The sequence below is a fragment of the Podarcis tiliguerta genome (assembly GCF_965153285.1).
Source record: "Podarcis tiliguerta genome assembly, chromosome: 2".
NCBI classification, from domain to species: domain Eukaryota; kingdom Metazoa; phylum Chordata; class Lepidosauria; order Squamata; family Lacertidae; genus Podarcis; species Podarcis tiliguerta.
Window position 1 is genome coordinate 24,461,355 of NC_139535.1, and position 19,167 is coordinate 24,480,521.

General features: G+C 41.7%; 2 protein-coding genes across 4 annotated transcripts in view; one reads left to right on the forward strand and one right to left on the reverse strand.

Moving 5' to 3' along the window:
* Window positions 1–663: 663 nt before the first annotated feature.
* On the reverse strand, window positions 664–12,195 carry THOC7 (THO complex subunit 7). 2 transcript variants are annotated; one of them, XM_083426602.1, is made up of 8 exons: window positions 12,051–12,195; window positions 10,186–10,303; window positions 6,894–7,021; window positions 4,421–4,507; window positions 3,192–3,249; window positions 2,332–2,398; window positions 1,198–1,267; window positions 664–945 (listed from the first exon to the last, which is right to left on the reverse strand). In XM_083426602.1, exons 1-8 carry the CDS (start codon window positions 12,067–12,069, stop codon window positions 878–880), a joined length of 615 nt encoding a protein of 204 aa, XP_083282728.1. In that variant the 5' UTR covers window positions 12,070–12,195; the 3' UTR covers window positions 664–877. The 2 variants fall into 2 exon arrangements, with proteins under 2 accessions (XP_083282728.1, XP_083282727.1); XM_083426601.1 differs by lacking the exon at window positions 12,051–12,195 and adding an exon at window positions 11,422–11,446.
* Window positions 12,091–19,167, forward strand: part of ATXN7 (ataxin 7) — a 94,161-nt gene continuing 87,084 nt past the window's right edge. Inside the window, exon 1 of one of the 2 annotated variants that reach the window (XM_083424948.1) lies at window positions 12,091–12,202. The gene's annotated coding sequence lies outside the window, so the exon portion shown is untranslated. Of the gene's footprint in view, window positions 12,203–12,392; window positions 12,486–19,167 lie in introns of those variants that run through there. The other variant, XM_083424947.1, reaches the window with a different exon arrangement.

A 19,167-nucleotide genomic window follows, 5' to 3' on the forward strand; every position in this document is an offset into this window, starting at 1 on the left:
AGTTTTTGGAGGACGAAAACAAGAAAAAAAATATTCTGAATCTCAGAAGCCAGAACAGCAAGAGGGATCTCTGCGCAGCGAAAGCAGCGATCCCTCTTGCTGTTCTGGCTTCTGGGATAGCTGCGCAGCCTGCATTCGCTCCATAACACACACACACATTTCCCCTTACTTTTTAGGAGGGAAAAAGTGAGTCTTATAGAGCAAAAAATACGGTATTTACGAGTTATGCTTGAAGTGTGACCTGTTGGCTTTTGTGGTGACTAGAACATACATTACTCAACACTGGAAATCAAATACAATCACCTAACATTGCAGAATGGATTAAAATAATATGGGATATACTGTTCCTCAAAAAACCTGACCTATTACTTGAAATGTAACTCTCAAAATGATGTTATACAGATATTATTCCTGTTCACGGGTTTTTGGAAATATCGCAATACTGTTCAACCTTATATCATTTTTTTCTACGTTATATCTAAATTTATAGCAATGCGAGCTAAGGTGACATCAAATAAGTGACCACTATAAGGTCATGCTCCTGTATTATATTTTATGCGTTTTGCTTCCTCTTCTTTTTGTTGTTTGTAAATAGCTGTACTGATGTATTAACATTAATATGGAGATTTTTAAAAACTGAATAAGAAAAAGACAGAAAAGAGCTCAAAGGCTAAAGTAGTATTTTAATTCCATAATACAAAAGCAATGTGAATCTAAGACTAAGTATGTAATATCAACTATTTATTGTATTAAAAAGACATTTCAAACATTAAGTCAAATGCATTCCAATGGAAATACAATCTAGTTTCTCAGGAGACCAAAAGAAAAAAAAAGTATCCATTGGCTTCCAGGCTTTGGAGCTATATCCAGGGTCTGTCTATTGTTTATCTGCAGATACCATTGGTGTATCTGAGGCATCTTCGGCTTCTGAAAGCTTCTCATCATCTGAAATAAATATTGTGCTTGTTGTTTAAAAACATTCACTTTAAAATGAACATAGAAAAAGTCATGCCCTATTATTTTGAGGGCTACTGAGTTGAATCTGAAAAGGTAAGTGGACATATTGAAGCTTATGATGAAATTTAGGGGAGGACAGGAATTTGGCAAGCTGAGTGTATGAGGGAAGGAGCAACAAATAAACCTGAACCCACGCAGTAAGGAAAGTAAGTCATGCCTTTATATACTGAACTAACTTACTTTCCAGTGTTTGCTGAAGTTCATGGATGGTGCTCAGAAGTACATGGAACTGCTTTCGTCTCAACTCCAGCTAAAAGAAAACAAAAGCAAAATCTGAAGCATATGAAATATTTCTTTTGGATTCTCTCTGTTCTGCATCAATGAATCGTCATCTAAGTAAACATGTGGGTGAAGCCACAAAAATGTCAACCTACAGACCTAGTTTTCATATAGTTAACATGTTCTATATGATTTCAAAGATAATTTGCCAAAGTTGAATGTTCAAAATGGCATTTTACACATGAGTAAAGCAACCAGAAGCATGGCATGCCCTATGACTCAGATTTACTCTATTCCCCCCCCCCTAAAGTTCAGTTAAAGACCTTTCCAAGAAAATAGACATTAGGTTAATGACCCTTTATTTATTTTTTATTTTTATCTTGATATTTTATTAAGGATTTTCTTGTTTTACCCCTAATGCCTCAACAAATGAAATGGATTTGTAAAAATGTTAATGACCCTTTATTGTACTGATAGCTTTTGCTTGCTTGTTTGGTACATTGACAGGAAATTTTATGTTAGGAACAAAATCCAATGAAATTAGGACAACAACACTTGCTGAGTGCATTACGTTTGTCACATAAACACATACTTTCCCCCCTCCACGGCAAATGAAAATCTATGTTTTAACATTATTTTCTTCTTCAAGGTTCTTAGCATGAAGAAAGTATGATATTACCTGCAATGTATTTTAAATACAACATTTCTTGTAGCCTATGTTATGGTTTAGAAAAGTACAGAATTTGTATTTCTCTACTAGCCCCCCCCCCCTATTTCTTGAAGCATGTAAAAGCTTCTACCAGCTTCCCTTCACATCCATGGAGGAGGTAGACCAGTCCTGATTGGCTCTCCCTAGCTAGGCTGAATAGGCTGGCTTATCTAGAACAGGCATAGGGAAACTTTTTGGCCCCAAAGGTCAGATTCTTATCAGGATCTGCCTTGCAGGCCAAATTTGACAGGTGGGCAGGGCTAAAATATTAGCGAAAACACAAAATATTTTGTTTAAACAAGCTTATAAATGTTACACTGGTCAGTACGGAATTACCCATGCCGTATTTTATTGTAAACGAAGAAGAAAAAATCAGCAAAACTTACTTTGTCTTCTACATTTTCTTTGATATGAGAGAGATGCTGAAGTTCTTTTCCCAGAGCTTCTAACTGCCTGAAAAGAGATTTAGCATACTGCCATTGAAGACACCTTATCTTTGTTTTGCACTATTTATTAATAATTCCATTTATAACTCAACTTTCAACCTGAAGTTTTTAATCGTTTATATTATGCTCTTCCAACTACCCAGTGGTTCCCAGAGCAGCTTACACAAATAATAACAAGTATACGAAAGCACGTGCACTTAAAACAGTGCAAAACGATGTAAGATAGAGGAGTCATTTTTAAGACGCCCGGGAAGTAAAAAGACACTGAGAAGAAAGCAAACCCTCACCAGGCATGACTTTGGGAACCACATTCAGAAGGGTACCACAACTGAGATGGACCTATCTCCTAGCATCAGCTCCATCTCTGCTTGTGGTGTTGGCAGCCTAGAAATGCTACAAGGGCACATTTGTGTGGGAGAAGCTACCTAGATTCCAAGTCACTTAGAATGATTCAAACCAGCACGCAGAATTGTGCCAGGGAAGATGTCTAACAGGCATGGAGGAATCCCAGAAGCATCACCTTTACAGAAAAAGCACAGTCTAATTCTGCTGCCTTGAATGAACACCCAAATGCAGCGTTAACTGGACTATGCCACTCTGAAATCTGATCACAGTGACTATAATTAGAATTACTTACTAAATTTAGGCATATTCTGTACAGGTGAACATTTTGTGCGAGTTTCTGTGGTGCACTTTCAGATAATACCACCACATTGTTTTAATTACAGTGACTGCTAGCTTTCAGATGCTCTGGTAAATTATTATCACAGTTTCATTTCAGGTGTTAGACCCATACTTACTTGAGGGTTTCATGCCTATCTGGATGATGCTGTATTACTTTAGCCAAAGCATCATATTCTGAAAGAATAAAAGATTATAAGCATCATATCTGACTTTATTCCAGTTTCACAAAAGTAAGAGTGTAATTTCACTAATTTTTAAATCTTTGTTTATAACTTGGCCCATTCTCAAACTTTCAGACTAGAAACAATTAAAAGTATAAGAAATATAATTAAAACAATATAACTGGGATGACAGGTGAATGAATGCTCTGTTGCTTGGCATATGCACAGCCTCAACCTTAACTCAATGTTTGCCCATGTGATGATGATGATAATTTTATTGTTTAGACCATGTCCATCTGGCTGGGTTTCCCCAGCCACTCTGGGCAGCTTCCAGCAAAATACAGTGGTGCCTCGCAAGACGAAATTAATTCGTTCTGCGAGTTTTTTCGTTCTACGAGTTTTTTCGTCTTGCGAAGCACCAATGTGTATTGACGGTTTCCCATAGGAATGCATTGGCGGTTTAAAAAAAAAAGGCGCAAGACGTTTCGTCTTGCGAAGCAAGCCCATAGGGAAATCCGTCTTGCGAAGCAGCTCAGAAAACGAAAAACTCTTTCGTCTTGCGAGTTTTTCGTCTTGCGAGGCATTCGTCTTGCGGGACACCACTGTATAAAAAAATAATAACCTGTCAGACAGTAAAAACTTCCCTGAACATGGCTGCCTTCAGATGTGATACTGGCTTGCCCACTTCTTTATCAGTCTCCCTTCTGAAAAGAAATCTTCCTAGTTCATAACACTCATTCACCAGAGGGATGGGTATGATGTCTCTACTCCTTTCACCCATTCCTCTAGCTTACAATCACGGGATCCACACCACCCTCTCTCACATAGGGGAGACATGTTTTAACCCATCTATTAGTACAGATTTCCAGCAAACCAGAATGACAAACACAGGATTGAAACATGGATTGCGATCATGATTTGTGGGAAACCACACTTCGAGTAAGACATTGTTTCCACTCATGTCACAAGGAAATGCAACAAAAGGGCAGGCACTTTATGCTTTAAGTTCAAGTCTAAGGAGTGACTGACAGCATAGGCAATATTTATTTCTAAACGAGATCTTTCATAACAAGTGAAAATAATCATGGCAAGTTAGAGAAGGCTTGTCATATGCATCAAATCCCTAATGTTACATGCCCCTTCATATAAAACTAGCAATTACTAACAGCAAAATAAATAGTTACCTTGGCGATTTTTTCGTATTCTTTTTGCCTGAAGAATCTGCTTTTTGCACTCTGCAATTTTCTCATGTGCTGCAGCTATGTTATTTTCTTCCAGAAGAATAAAATAAAAAAAACAATTTGACACAAATCTATAAATGTCACAACGCCTATTTATTAAAATTCGAAAACTTGTACTGTTAAGTGGCAACATTACATAAAACATCTGGCTTTCAGGTTTCATCTCTAGTCATTGTTAATAGGTCCATAAATCACAATACATTGTGTATTCTAATACTGTAATTACTGTCAGAGTGCTCAGAATGCAGATCTTCTGAAATAAATATTTCTGTAGATATACCAGACAAATAAAAGATCCATTTCCAGTACGCTCCATGAAATCTGATCTGTTTACTGGCCAATTTTTTTGATGTGGAGCTAGGATTATTATTCATTTTATTTAAAATATTTCTATGACACTCTATAGCCACGTTCTCAGGGAAACTTACGAGGAGGTAAGAGATTTGTAAATAAAACAAATGAATAGCAAAACGTACAAAAGCAGCACCATGTAGCAGTGCCAGAATAATCATAATCAGAAATGGAATACAGTGGTACCTCGGGTTAAGTACTTAATTCGTTCCGGAGGTCCGTTCTTAACCTGAAGCACCACTTTAGCTAATGGGGCCTCCTGCTGCCGCTGCGTGATTTCTGTTCTCATCCTGAAGCAAAGTTCTTAACCCGAGGTACTATTTCTGGGTTAGTGGAGTCTGTAACCTGAAGCGTCTGAACCTGAAGCATCTGTAACCCGAGGTACCACTGTAGATTGAAAGGCCATGGAAAACAAAGAAGTGCTTGACATCAAAGCAGCTGCCCATGGAGGGGGGCATTTCAAAGCCAGGATGCCACCAATGAAAAGGCCAATAACCTCCAGTATCTCCCCCAGCAGGTGCTCCTTGTGAAAGCTTTAGAAGTTTTTAAGTTTGGTAAGACACATGTGGAGAGAGGGGATTCTTCAGGTACCCTAGTCCTAAGCCATGAAGGTCTTAAAAGGTCAAAACCAGCACTCCGCCTTGGGCTCTGAAATGGACTGGGAGCTCAGAAATGGAAGCTGGCAAAGCAGTGGTCTGATACGACCATATTTCCCAGTCCCAGTTACTAATCTTGGAGTTTACAGAGGTTTCAAGACAGTCTTCCTTGGCAGTCCCACATGCAACACCTTGCAGTAGTCCAAATGGGAGGTTACCAAGGCAGGGATAATGGAAGCCAGGTTATTCCCATCCAGGTAGGATCATATCAGGTGCAGCAGCCTAAGTTGCTAAATGGCTATAGAGACAACATGAGTTTTCAGCAGGCTGGACTGATTTAAATCAATGGTGTAATTCAAGCTTCCTATTGGTACTTCTTCTAAACAAGTGTGCAAATATGACCACTAAATCATGCTAAGTTGCATGCTTTACAACCAGCCCTTGCATCTATTTGTCACATTGCATTTATTTTTTCCGTACTCCCCTGTTTTACCTATAGAGGGAATGTCTTTAAAAAGTACTCCCCTATAGGGACTTTCTTATGACTGACTCCCATGACAGTTTGTGAGGTTAACAGTTCAATCCTGTCCATGTTTACTGAAAAGTGCTTCAGTCTGCCTCGGCCCAGCCTCACAAAAAAGAAGCAAACAAAAAGGAACTCACAGTGACTGATATGCTATTTTTATCAGGTCCGTGTTTGACAGGAAAAGGGTAAATATTCACATTTAAGAAATTATCAAACGGATTTTTCATTTACAAAGCAAGCCTCCTTCAGCACTACGTCTGGTAGGACACATTGACTCTGCTTAGTGATTATCTGCAGGGCTAAGACAGCCTTGTAAATAAGCTCGCAGAAATCACTGGCTTCCTAGGGACTGGCAGAGGAGGGATGGCTTTTCTATGCTGGATGGGAACTCCATCCCTCCTCCACCAGCGCACTCACTCACCTGTTTGCATATCCTCTATGCTATCAGGCCTGTGCTTAAATACAAAGGTGGGCTAACATGCATATGCAACAAAATCTTTTTTTAAAAAAAAAAAAGTTTTTATTCACCCTAGTCTCCAATGGCAAGGAGGAATCAAGACGCCCTCCAGACTATGTACCTGAGCATTCAGAGTACCATTGGGGAACTTGTAGCTCTCCAAATGTCAACTGACAAGAACTGCTCCAGCCAGCACAACCATCTGGAGGGTCACAGGTTTACCCCCCCCCCCCCCAATCCCACAGGAGTGCAACCCTCTTCAGAACAGGGAGAATACCACCCATCTGAGTAGATGAACCACCTGCTAACCATACCTCTGCCTTATCTCGACTTGAGCTGGCAGCTTCAGGTTTCAATTTATAAAATGGAAAGGACTGCAGTGTGGCAAGAATGGATTGCTTTTTGCGTAATTATATTATATAAAACAATTATATCACCATTGTTTATTGTATGACGACAATATTCAGTCGGAAATCCAGTATTTACCTATATCTTTGTAGATTTTTTCGTAGTTCTCCATTTCTCTGAGGTTCATATCATATACAAGCAAGGTTTTTCCCATTGAAAATTCACACTGTGACAGCGTGCTCAGCATGCGTTGGTACTGGGTGTAGCTGAAAAGGTATTATGCATTTCAATAATTTAATATCTCATGGACATACAATGATTCTCGGGAGCTCAATGCTGAATTGAAGCCTGATGCAAATCAATACAAATTAATTTTTTTTGTGTGTATTTAAGGGCTCCCACAGCTACTTTCAAAGCTACCTGCTCTTAGTGGTGTTTTTCTGGCATTTATAATCACCATAATAGAGTCACTATATATAAAAAGAACATTTGTTGTAAAGCTGATCCCTTACACTCCTAATATGTGTCTATTATTACAGCTATCAAATTGTCATTCTGTAAATGCACAGGTTAACTGATATCAATTAGTTGCAAGGAGGGAATGCATACAAAAGGAGGAGGTAGGCTTCCTTTAACCAACATCTGAGCAATACAGAATAGTCAGGAGGAGGGGGATGCCAAGAAGACGTAAAGCAGCTGCCTAAATCATTGTGTTGGCTATTAATAAGGGTAAAACAGGCATTGCACAGTATTCTTCTGTGTAATCCTTTAGACTAAAGTTTACACAAAGGTAAGATGCAGCCATTGGTTCTGTTCTAAAAGGGTGGGATGAGGCTGAGGAGACAAACTTAACCCCACTTACCTGCTAGTAAGCCCCACTGAATTCTACAGGATGTACTTCAGAGTATGTACGGTTAAGGTTGAGGCCTTAGTTATTGAAAAGCCCAGAGCAGGTGCTATAAATGTATTAATTTAAACAATGTGAAGCAGCACCCCAAACATCAGTCTGTTATGGGGGGGGGGAGGGCGGGAATCCACATCTCTAACTAAGTTCCCTAATTGCTGCTAGTATCAGCTTCAAAACAGCAAGGAAAGCTGATTTTTACAGTAATCAAACAGTATACCTTAAACTGTTTACTTCAGACATAAATGGGGCCACAGTAAATAGTCTGAGGTTTAAATGCTCCTAGAATCTCAATCTTAAGGGAAATAAGTAGAGCTAATAAAAAGATGATAGCAGTCCTTGAGCACTGTGTGAAATGCAAATGTATTTAAATTGAATAGTGCAAGTGATTAAAATCTGGATGAGAAATCAGCAACAAAAAGCTCACTGCATCACTTGACAGACCTAAGATGTTTATACTTCTAATTCTAAATTCTAATTCTAATCCTGTCCTTTGCCCTTTGTACTATATCTATTACTTATGTATGGATCACGATTCACCAGAAAGAGTCCAGGGCACTGTACACCAAACATATGAACAAAATTCAACTAAACAAAAAACATGTATACACTAAAAAAGGCAATAAACAAATTAAAACAGAATGCACACATTGCTGATGCAGCGGACACCTCCTATTTATCAAAGCATGAAGGCCTTGACCAAGAGAAATGTTTCCCCTTGGCATCTGTAACCCAACAGCATGGGAGACCATCACACCTCTAAGGGGAGATCAATCCAGAGTCAGAATATCCTTCCACACATCCTTTCCCCACAAAAGTCTGGTGCTTCGGAGCACTTTGGAAAAATTGCTATAGTCCAGTTTGGAAATACTTTTTCTGATAAAACCATTCCATCTCAAGCAAAGCTTGTTTCAGACCAGTGTTGCCTGCCTGCCCCATCACATTTTATCATCTGAGTGATAGCCTTGGAAGTTCCTGTTTGAAAGCAATAATGCCACATCCAACCCACATGGGATGGATGGCACAGATAGTGGCACTGGGAAAAGTTATCCTGTCATTCACTTTTTCTTGAAAGAAGAGATGAACTCCAGTGCTAAACAGAAAGAACATACAGCCTTCAAGAGCTGTATAAATGGGATAAAAAGAACACAAAGGCTTGCTTTAAAGGAGCATGAGTGTGTATCCTTGGTGCTGTTTGCCTTTACAAAAAACAAACACAAAAAACAAAGCTAAGTGAGTGTTCCTGTGTAACAGTGAAACACCTTAAGGGAGCAATCCTATACACAAGAAACTGGCATGAAGCAAATTGGTGCAAATTAAGCTGATATAAAGTTATACCAAACTCCTTTCAGCAGCAGGCCTCCTGCTGGCTGAGCTGGTTTGAGCCTGGCAAAGGAAAAACAAGCCTTGTAGGTACACTACCCTTTTGCCAGCTTAATTCAGCCTGGATGAGGGAGTTAAGAGGGCATAGCCTGACCGTGCCAGAAATGTCGCAGCTCAGCTAGAGATCCGCTGGATCCTAACCCGCTCATCCTGGCAGATCTTGCTGTAGGATGCTCCCCAAAGCGTTAAGAAAAAGTTTTAATCTCCCAAGTGTCATCCAATGACAATATTGTACAATCAACATTTGTATTACATTGTAGCGTTGATGTTACAATCAGTACTCAAGGTGCCTGCAACACTCACAAGAGCCAACATTCCGCATGGCAACTCCATTATCTGGAGGCAGAATTGCATTTTCCTAAATAATAATAAAATCAAGCAAGCCTAATGTGAGGAATGTGGTAGGCCTGCAGCAAAAGCACAGCTCTGAAGGAAGTCATCTGGACTGCACACAACACAGCTATGCATTAACTTTACTAAAAGGATTGCGTTTGAAGACTCTCAGTGTTTTGTTTAAGGTCAGTTGATCAATACACCTTTCCAGGGCAAACGATTTCGCCCATTTAATAGTGATCACCAGCTGCTATAAAACCCAGCTGCCAAAAACATTCCCACTATTAGAGTGGGTGTTCAACAGAATATACTTGAAATTGACAAGTAATTAAAGAACTGATGTATCATAGCTGGATTTCAATTGTTTACACTTCACTATAGTATTTAGACTGTTTGAAAGTGTCTTTTGGGAAAACAAATATTTAAACTCTGAAATTTGGATGCAGTCGTACCTTGGAAGTCAAACGGAATCCGTTCTGGAAGTCCATTCGACTTCCAAAACGTTTGGAAACCAAGGTGCAGCTTCTGATTGGCTTCAGGAAGCTCCTGCAGCCAATTGGAAGCTGCGGAAGCCACATCGGACGTTCGGGTTCCAAAGAACGTTCGCAAACTGTAACACTCACTTCCGAGTTTGCGGCATTTGGGAGCCAAAATGTTCGGGATCCAAGGTACGACTATATAATGTTGTTACCAACGTCTGCCACTGGACACAATTCCCACATGATATTAAAACTAAAAGCTTTTATTTATGCAGAACTGGTGTTTGATGACCTACTCCCACTTTCTATTTTATAGGTAAGACAGAAATACCCTTCTTCATGAGATCCGGAGTTGCACCACTTGATGAAACTCTTCACCAACAAATTAATTCGTCTGTCGTCGCCAGCACCATCTCCGTCAATCAATAGTCGTTTGCGAATAACTTCATCTAAGGCAGAAGCAATAATTTAAAATGAGCAACAATGATATGTTGGTTATTGTCACAGAAAGCAGCCATTTGATAAGGCAACTGCCCAAATCCTAAAACTGTTTACTTAAAAGTAAATCCTGGTTCCAGTGGGTTTACTTAGTGAAAGTATGTATTAGGGTGAGGGGGTCTGTAAGTATATTTTGTTATCCGAAGTGCCATCCCATAGGATTACACTCGACTATTTAATTAGTAGTTGATTTCATACAGTAGTAGATTTCATACAGTGTTTAGTCCTGAGAGACAATTCATGGATGGATTTCAAGCAACACAGATGAGGTATTTCAACACAATCCTACACATGTGAACTCAGAAATAAGACCTAGTGATCTGAATGGGGCCTATTCCCATGTAAGTGGGTACAGGATTATAGCCTGAGACTCACACAAATGTGGCAGTATATTATAAATTAATAGGGGTTTTTTTCTAATGCAAAGAAAACTTTTATCATCATTACAGGTATAAACCAACTTATGAAGGCGGAATTAAGAGGGGAAATGGTCAAGAAAGGTTTATATCACCACAGAAATAAGTTCTGAAGCCAGAGAGTGTGTGAACGACAGGAGGTACGCTGTATATAATAAGGAGGATAGCTAAATGGCCACAGCGTCAGGTCGTGAGCTTATCATTACTGACTTTGTTGTGAAAAATACATCAAAGGGGGAGGCTATAAAAGAGGAAGAAGGCTATGTTGCAAAAACAAACATACATACATTCATACAAAACCTGGAACTGAGCTGGGGGTGGGGACACAATGCACCATTGGCCTCTCAGAACTAACCATTCTTTTAAATCACTGCCATGGGACGCAAACACAAGATGTGGGGCAAGAGGCCCTGTTACAGAAAAGCGTCATTATCTGCGGCTCACACTGTGCCCCTTGAGCCACACACACACGTTTTTAGCATTTGCCATGAGGACGCAATCCACACAGACCTACGCAAAAAATTCCAGTTCCTAATTTCTCAGAAGGCGAGATCTCTAGATCCTAAAACACAACAATACACACAGTTAAGCATCTTCCCCCATATTCTCCCTCTGCGCCCTCACCCCTTTCCCCCTCTGTGCCCCTCTCTCACCAAGGGCTTCCCGCCCTGGGGGTGGGGGCATAATGGCAAGATGCAGTGTTGAAAGATGCAAGTCTTCCCCGCGCAAGAGCAGCCGCACATCGGGTCTCCCAAAATTTATCTTGGATTGGCAGCACCTGACGGTCGCCATGTGCTCAGTTGTAGGCAAACTCGCCCACCAGCTCCATGCATCTTCAAGAGGGAAGGCTGGGTTGGGTTGAGGGCGAGGAGGCTGAGGCGGGGGCAGATGGGGATTTAAAATGTGATCAGGGGGGAGAGTGAGAGGAACCGGCATTATATTATTATTATTATTATTATTATTATTATTATTATTATTATTATTATTATTATTATTTGGGGGAAGGGGGGATCCCGCGCACGTGAAATAAAGGTTTCGCGAGGCCCATTGCTCAGGAGCAGAAAACGAGGCTGGTGGGCGAGATCGGGCTTCTTGGGCGGGCAGGGAGGAGCGGCGGCGGCTGAGGGAAGCCGGGTTGCGAAGGCCTGGGGAAAGCGAGTGCGGCGGCGGCGACAGGGCCCGTCCGAGGCGGCAGCGCCGCGGGGGAGAGGACCGCGAAGAGGCCGCCCCCGGTGCCGGGCCAACGCCGCGGGGTCGCTCGGCCAGCCATCCAGCCTCTTACCATCGGTGACGGCGCCCATGGCGGCGGGCGGCTGATGCAGGCGGCGGCGGCGGCGGCGAGCGAGCGAGCGAGGTGGGTCCGGCTCAGGCGGCCGCTTCCCACAATGCAGCGGCGGCGGCGGCGGCAGCAGCAGCAGCAGCGACGGCAGCCGGGTAAGCGGCGGCCATGGAGTGGGAGGAGGTGGCGTCGTCGTCGTCGTCGTCGCTGGCGGGGGCGGCCGGGGCCTGAGGAGCAGCGAGGCGGGAGAGCTTTCGGGGCAGCGGGCGGGCGGGGTGGTCGGTGGCTGGGCCGGCCGGCCGGCCAGGAAGGGGCGAGCGAGCGAGCAGGCCTGGCACGGGCGGGCAGCCGAGCGCGGGCGGCAGCGGCGGCGCAGGAGCCCCCGCCCCGCGGGCCCCGGCCTCCAGCAGCACCTCAGCAGGGCTGCTTCCCCGCCAGGTGAGGGCGAGGCAGGCGGTGGGGGGAGGTGGGGGGTGGGCGAGGGGATGGGGCTCCACCCCTCAGCTACGCTGCCCAGGGTCGTGGCCTGGTTGTTGGCCAGCAGCCACCTAACCTTTGGTGACCTTTGGGCAGCCACCCCAGCGCTGCCACGACAACCATCCAACCACCAAACACCTGGGGCCATCGTCACCTGTGTCTCCTTCATGACACCCGCTGCCCCCCTGCGCTGCCCCACTTTTTCCTTCCACAGCCTCACTAGATCCGGCCTCCGTGGTCGCCACCATGCTGTCGCCGCCACCGCCAGGACAGGTGTCATGCTGTCATTTCCGCCGCAATGCCCTGCACTGTTGCGCCGTGGTGTCGTGGCTTCTTTGGACAGTCTCATTGCCACCCCCACCCCTTGCTTACTGTCTCTTTTCTAGCGTCGTCCGCTGACCCCATTATTGCCATGCTGGTTTTATAGTCTGCTGCTGATACTGTCACGGCTGCTATTTGCTGCCATATGTCCTTTGGTGATACCGTTCCATTGGGTTTTCCCATAGTGCCGCCATCTTCTTTGCCACTGTTACCACAGCTTCTCTTGCTTCCCCCTTCATCAGTTTGTCTGTGCCAATTCAACTTTCCTTGTGGCACCATCATTGCAGTTGCTTCCCTTCTTTCTTTCACTTTCATATCTCCCATATCGCTTTGTTCCCGTGTTTTCTCTAGGTCAGGTTTGACAACTCTTCTAGTTCTCTTTACGCTATTGGAGAACCACCACTACCAGAATGGTACATACGTTAAGAATGCTTGATGTTGCCACTATTCCTTTTGTCTTTTGCCTTTTTGGTCATCCTTGCCATTTATCTCATTACCATACAAGAATCCCGTCCATACTCATTACTCCTTTTGCTGGTGTTTATGGCATTTTCCTTTCCAGCTCATAATTGTTGTGGCATCTGTTTTGCTTATTATTGCTTCTGAAATGTTTTGCGTTGTTATTGTGGCCTTTGTTAGCACGGTTGACTTTCTTGATTTCATGCTTCTTAGATTGCAAATATTTTGGGGAAACCATTTATTTCCCATTGCTTTATCTGAAATTTCTATCACAAGCTCCACTTATCATTGATTTTGATGTAATCATAGAATTGTAGAGTTGGAAGGGACTCCAAGGGTCAGTTAGTCCAACCCCCTGCAATGCAGGAATCTCAGCTAAAGCATCCATGTCTATGATTTTCACTATTACAGTACTGAAGTAGTTGTTTCTGCTCTCTTTGACATTCTTCCAACAGTGATAAGTATGTCATTCTGAGCTCCTTTGATGAGAATATCTCTTGCCCTGATCCATTTGTGAAGCCATACAGTAGATTTTGTGTTTGCTCGTGTTAGTCTTAGCTTTTGGCATTGTTGTTTGATACACCACTATTGCAGTTTTTCTTTTCTACTTCCGTTGTGCATGTTTGCTACATTTGATTCTGTTGCCATCATGGTACACGTTGATGGATCATAATGCTTGGCCAAGCTCCTATTATCACTCTATAACAACTGAAGAGCAACAGTGCCATACTATTGGTAAATTCAAACAATAGGAGAGTATTTGACCACAAAATTATTATTCTTCTTGTTTGTTGTCCTGAGGGAAGTCGGAGCATGTCAAACTGACAAGATAGCTCAGTGGCAGGATATCTTTAACTCACTCCATTGAATACAGTCCTCTTGCATTGGTTGTGTTCTTAAGCTGAAAGCAGTCTAAAGTACGTCTGGATTCCGAAATTCACTTTTCTGTATTCAGATTTTGGGCTAATACTAAACACGAACTGGCAGAAACAGAACCTTGGATGTCAGATGTTCAGTTTTGGCTATCTTATTACACATGGTTAGTGGCTAATCCACATCAGGAACTGTATCAGTAAATTCTGTGTGAATTTGGAAGAAGAGTGACTTGGTGTAAGCATAGCTGCTTTCATATTTATATCGGTCTTTAGGACTTCACTTACTGCTTCCCGACAATTTAAGTATCAGCTGCTGACAGTGGAATGAGGAATGGTGTTCATGCTGAGAGGTGTAAGGAAAAGAAGCAGAGGTATATTTTGTTTTAGTTGTGTTCTTATTGGTCTCCCTGTTCTTCAGAGCAACTGCCTCTGGACCCAGTCAAAGCTCCTGCTGTGGTTTAGAGGTGAGAATGTGGGGGAGAGAGAGTGAGTTATGGTAATGTATGGAAAGAAAAAAGAAATTAAAGGAGTAGTGAAGCTACGGAAGCACTGTAGGGTGCTGTAGTCTGTAGGAGGACAGACCCTGAAAATTGCAGTGATGTTAGTGAAAGCTGTAGGCCTATAGAACCACAGGCTTTGATATTGCGAAGATCATGAGCTGTACCATATGGGATCTATTTATTTTTTCAGGCAAAACATGTCTCAAATGTTTGAATGTCTGGCCAGCATGTTTCATCTTCTTTTTCAGTAATTCCATTTCTCAGTTTCTTCCTTACATTGTAACATGCATTAATCCATTTCTCACATAGTCAGAATATTTGTTTCCCTTTGCAGGGCCTTTATTTTATTTTGACACTATCAATAAATGATTTACAATGTTCTGAACAATGATTTGAAGAGCATGAAGGTGCAATAGTTTCTAATTTGTCCTGCTTTGAATGTGAACTGGCTTAGGGATTCATTTTGAACTTGAAGATAACCTCTGGTAAAAACAGGAAATGTTTTACAAGATTAGTCCAGTGGTTTGGTCAATCTTTTATGCCCTTGTGCTCATTGAAATTTTACTAGCCATCACAAGTATGTTCTAAGCTGCAAATGTAAAACTGCTTCTTAATTTGCAGATCTCATTAGGACAAAGAGAGCTCAGTAGTGTTGGGGTTATATTTTAGGGTTTCAGCTTTTAGCAAATTGTTCAGAGGGAAATTGCATCCTAACCCCCCAAAATCATCTGTAGTTTCGTATATGCTATCCTTTTGAGAGGTGACTATATGAAAACTTGGAAGGATAGATTATATTACAAGCATGTTTCCTTGGTGTATCTAAACAATGCATATTTTGTGAATCAGCACTGAAATGCAGTCTGAAGTGGCAATATTCCTATTGATTACTGCAGAGACCCTTAAGCAATTTACTTCAGAGAGTCCTGTTTACTTCAGTTAGGGCTGCTGTGCATTAAACTTTGAGGGTTAAGACCCAAAGTCCCCATCTACACATTTACTTCTTATCAAACACCATCTGATTCAATATTTATGCTTGCTAATACGAATTAGAATCATAGGGTTGGAGGGGACCTTTTAGGTTATCTTGTTCAACTCCTCCTTGATACAGGAATTGCCATTTCATCTTGACTGCAAACGGGGAGCATGGCAAAATGCAACCTTATCTTTCCTGGAAGCCTAGCCATCCTGATTGTAACAATTTCCGGAAGAGTATATCTGTGTTGTTTTTTGTTGCAAGAGACTTAAGGATTGTATTGACTCTTAGCTGGTAACACTGAATATTTTCTTCTTCCTGTGACGATGTGGAACAACTGATTTGCTTAAGTGAGCTGCATTGGTTTTATTAAGCTCATTCTTTGCCCTTATAGACACCTCTGGTGTGGTGTACCTTGAACACTCCGATTGTGTAGTGCATTATCGGCATGATGTGGGCTACTTAATATATTTTGGATAGCAGATACTGCCTCTAGTTCTTTCTATGTTTGAATTAGACAGATTGAGCATTATGTGATTCAGGATAGTACTGGCTTAGATTGTCAGCCTTCCGCTCTACCCGTGATAGTGTTGTTGTATAATAGGCAAAAAATTCCACAGGTGAGGTGCATTTCCATTCTTTTGAATTTTGTTTTGTTTTTCTGCAGCAGCCCAGAAAAAAGTGGGAAGCCCTAACAGAAGCACTAAAAGAAATGCATATTCTGTGTAAATGATTGCAGGAAAAATACAAATGTAGAGGGGGAGATATAATTGCAAAGCAATCAAGGAGTTCCTTAGTCTTAACTATGAATTTTGCCTACTTTCAGTGCCATTCTTAGCCAGTGTTAATCACAGAGCTTGCAGTATAAATGGGGCCACATTTGGAGAAGGGGACAGCCCCTAAGTGAGTAATCATATTTCTGGTGTATTACCTACCAATACTTGATGTAAATCCTCAGTTGCCTGTGGCAAGTAATGAACAGTCTTTAAGCTGGGAAAGTCCACAAACATTTATCCTTCTTCCTTGTAAGTGATTAACAAATGATTAACACTGATACATGTATGTGGTTAGGCAGGCAAGAAAAATAAGTATGTATTTTGGATTTCAGTTCTGTAATCATTCTTTTAATATGTCCCCATTACAATGTGAGTTGGTTGGTTTTTATTTATAACACCCACCCACCCACTGCTTTTTGTAATAACTGCCTTTGAAATCCCAACAAAATAGAATAATATAATAGCAAATAAGAATAGTATCATTAAAACATTGTTAACAGTGGCAAATACTGAGCAGGAGCCAAAACCAATCTCAAAAGCCTGGGGAAACATCATCAACCAAAAGTTTTTACTTGTCATCTAATATAAATCTGATTTGATGCCAAGAGAGTAAATAAGGGGGCAGAATTCCAGCAGTGAGATGTCACTGCCTAAAAGACCCTCTCTCTGATAGGACACGATCATATCACCTCAAATGAGGTAATTAGAGATGAACTGCTAATGATAGTCAGGTGGTCATAAAGTGTTCATTTTGAGCCAGGGATCACCCCAGTTTAAACTATGGAAACCATTTTTAGTTCCAGGAATATGAGATGTAAGAACGACACATATTTCAGTACATAGTAACTACATTACTCCCAACATGTTAGTTGTGGTACGCCTTCCCAATCTTTGTGTGTGACTTCTGAGCAGGCTTAAATTCTAGTTCTCACTTTGGAAGTTTAGCCCCCTGTGTACATAATGAAGTTGTGTTAATCTGAGTCACACCATTGATTCATGTGCCTGTACAACACACTCAAGCTAGTACTGACTCCCCAGAGTCATGGATGGAGGTCTTCCCCAGCCTTGTTCCCTGATATCCTTGTAACTGGAGAAGCAGAGATTAAAATAATAGATGTAGAAGGGAAATAACTAAGCAAAAGCAAAATGCTAACCTCAACTAGAATGTTGTATCCTAACAGAAAACCCTACATAGAAATATTCAGTCTGTCATCTGTCCCTGTAATTTTTCTGTTTAAAGATTCCTTGGTAGTAAGCTGCAGTTTTATATATACTTAACCTGAGAATAAAACCCCTTGAACGCATAGGTGTTTCTGAGCAGACATGCTTCAGATTGCTTTGTTAACTTGTTAAATGTTGTTCTTCCTGAACAACTGTTCATACTTTTCAGAACGCTCATTTGTAAGTTAGACAGGAAGAACACAGATATCCTCATCCTGAAGATGGACATACAGTATTGAATTGCAGTAGCTGGTAGGAGAAGCTTCATCATGCTGCTAGGTTTTCCCCTAACTGCTTTATGTCTCAGGGGCAACCTTTACTTGAAATGGAATTTGCCACTGCCTGTGTTCAACCTCTGATAATTTGTTTGAAAATGATGTGTTTTGCTTGGCAAGTTTCCTCTTTTTATCTGTAGTCCCCTATCAGGCCTCCATTAAGTATGTTCAACTGATTCTGCTTCTCCCTCCCTTGTCTGTTGCCATTAAGTGGGACCCAAATATTTACCTTGCAGGGAAAGGAGGGTTGATTATACATGGGATCTTAGTCACAATACTGGATGGTTGATCTTGAGACAACTGTCAGGTGACTGCAGAGGAAGAAAGTGCAAAGGATAGCTGCTCTACCACATAGTGTCTCTTTCTGTCTTTTTAGTTTGATAACTAAGTTCTTCACTGGCAGGTTAGCCTAGAGTACGTGCTGAGAGGCTGCAGGAGCCTCTGCTTTGGTCATATGATGCCTAAGAAATGTTTCACATAAATATTGTGGTCTCATTTTGGCCCCCAACCACAAGAGCTAAAAGTTTACTTAAATTAATAGGCTGTAACAATGAGAATTTTAGTCTCAATTGTTGCTGTGGTGAGAATTACAGTTGTACATTCTCAGTAGCTTCATGCAAGCCTTGTGAAATCAGAGGAGCTCTCGCACAGCAGCAATCCTTCATGAATTGTACCTGCAGCAATTAGGATCTTCTGTGCCTGCTTTAACATTTTTTTTTAAAAAATAAGGTAAACCCTGTAATTATTTTAGTGCTATTTATGAAGCGCTCCCTTATTGTTCTCTTAGAGCATAACAAGGTGTGTCATGCTGCAATATCGCCACTGTCAAGTGTGTTTCAGAAATTAGGTTTGGGTCTCATCCTGAGGAACTGACTGTCCTAGAATGACACATGCTTGTTTAGTGTCTCATCATATTATACTCTCGTGAGGAAAGTTTCACTCTTCTAGATAGGAGGAATATTCAGTTTAATCATTGTCTTTCTTTATGGATAGACTAAACATAAGCTCAGGGACGCGGGTGGCGCTGTGGGTAAAAGCCTCAGCGCCTAGGGCTTGCCGATCGAAAGGTCGGCGGTTCAAATCCCCGCAGCGGGGTGTGCTCCCGTTGTTTGGTCCCAGTGCCTGCCAACCTAGCAGTTCGAAAGCACTCCCGGGTGCAAGTAGATAAATAGGGACCGCTTACTAGCGGAGCAGGTACACAGCTTGGGGGGTACTCTTGGATATATCTTTGTCACTGGAGGCC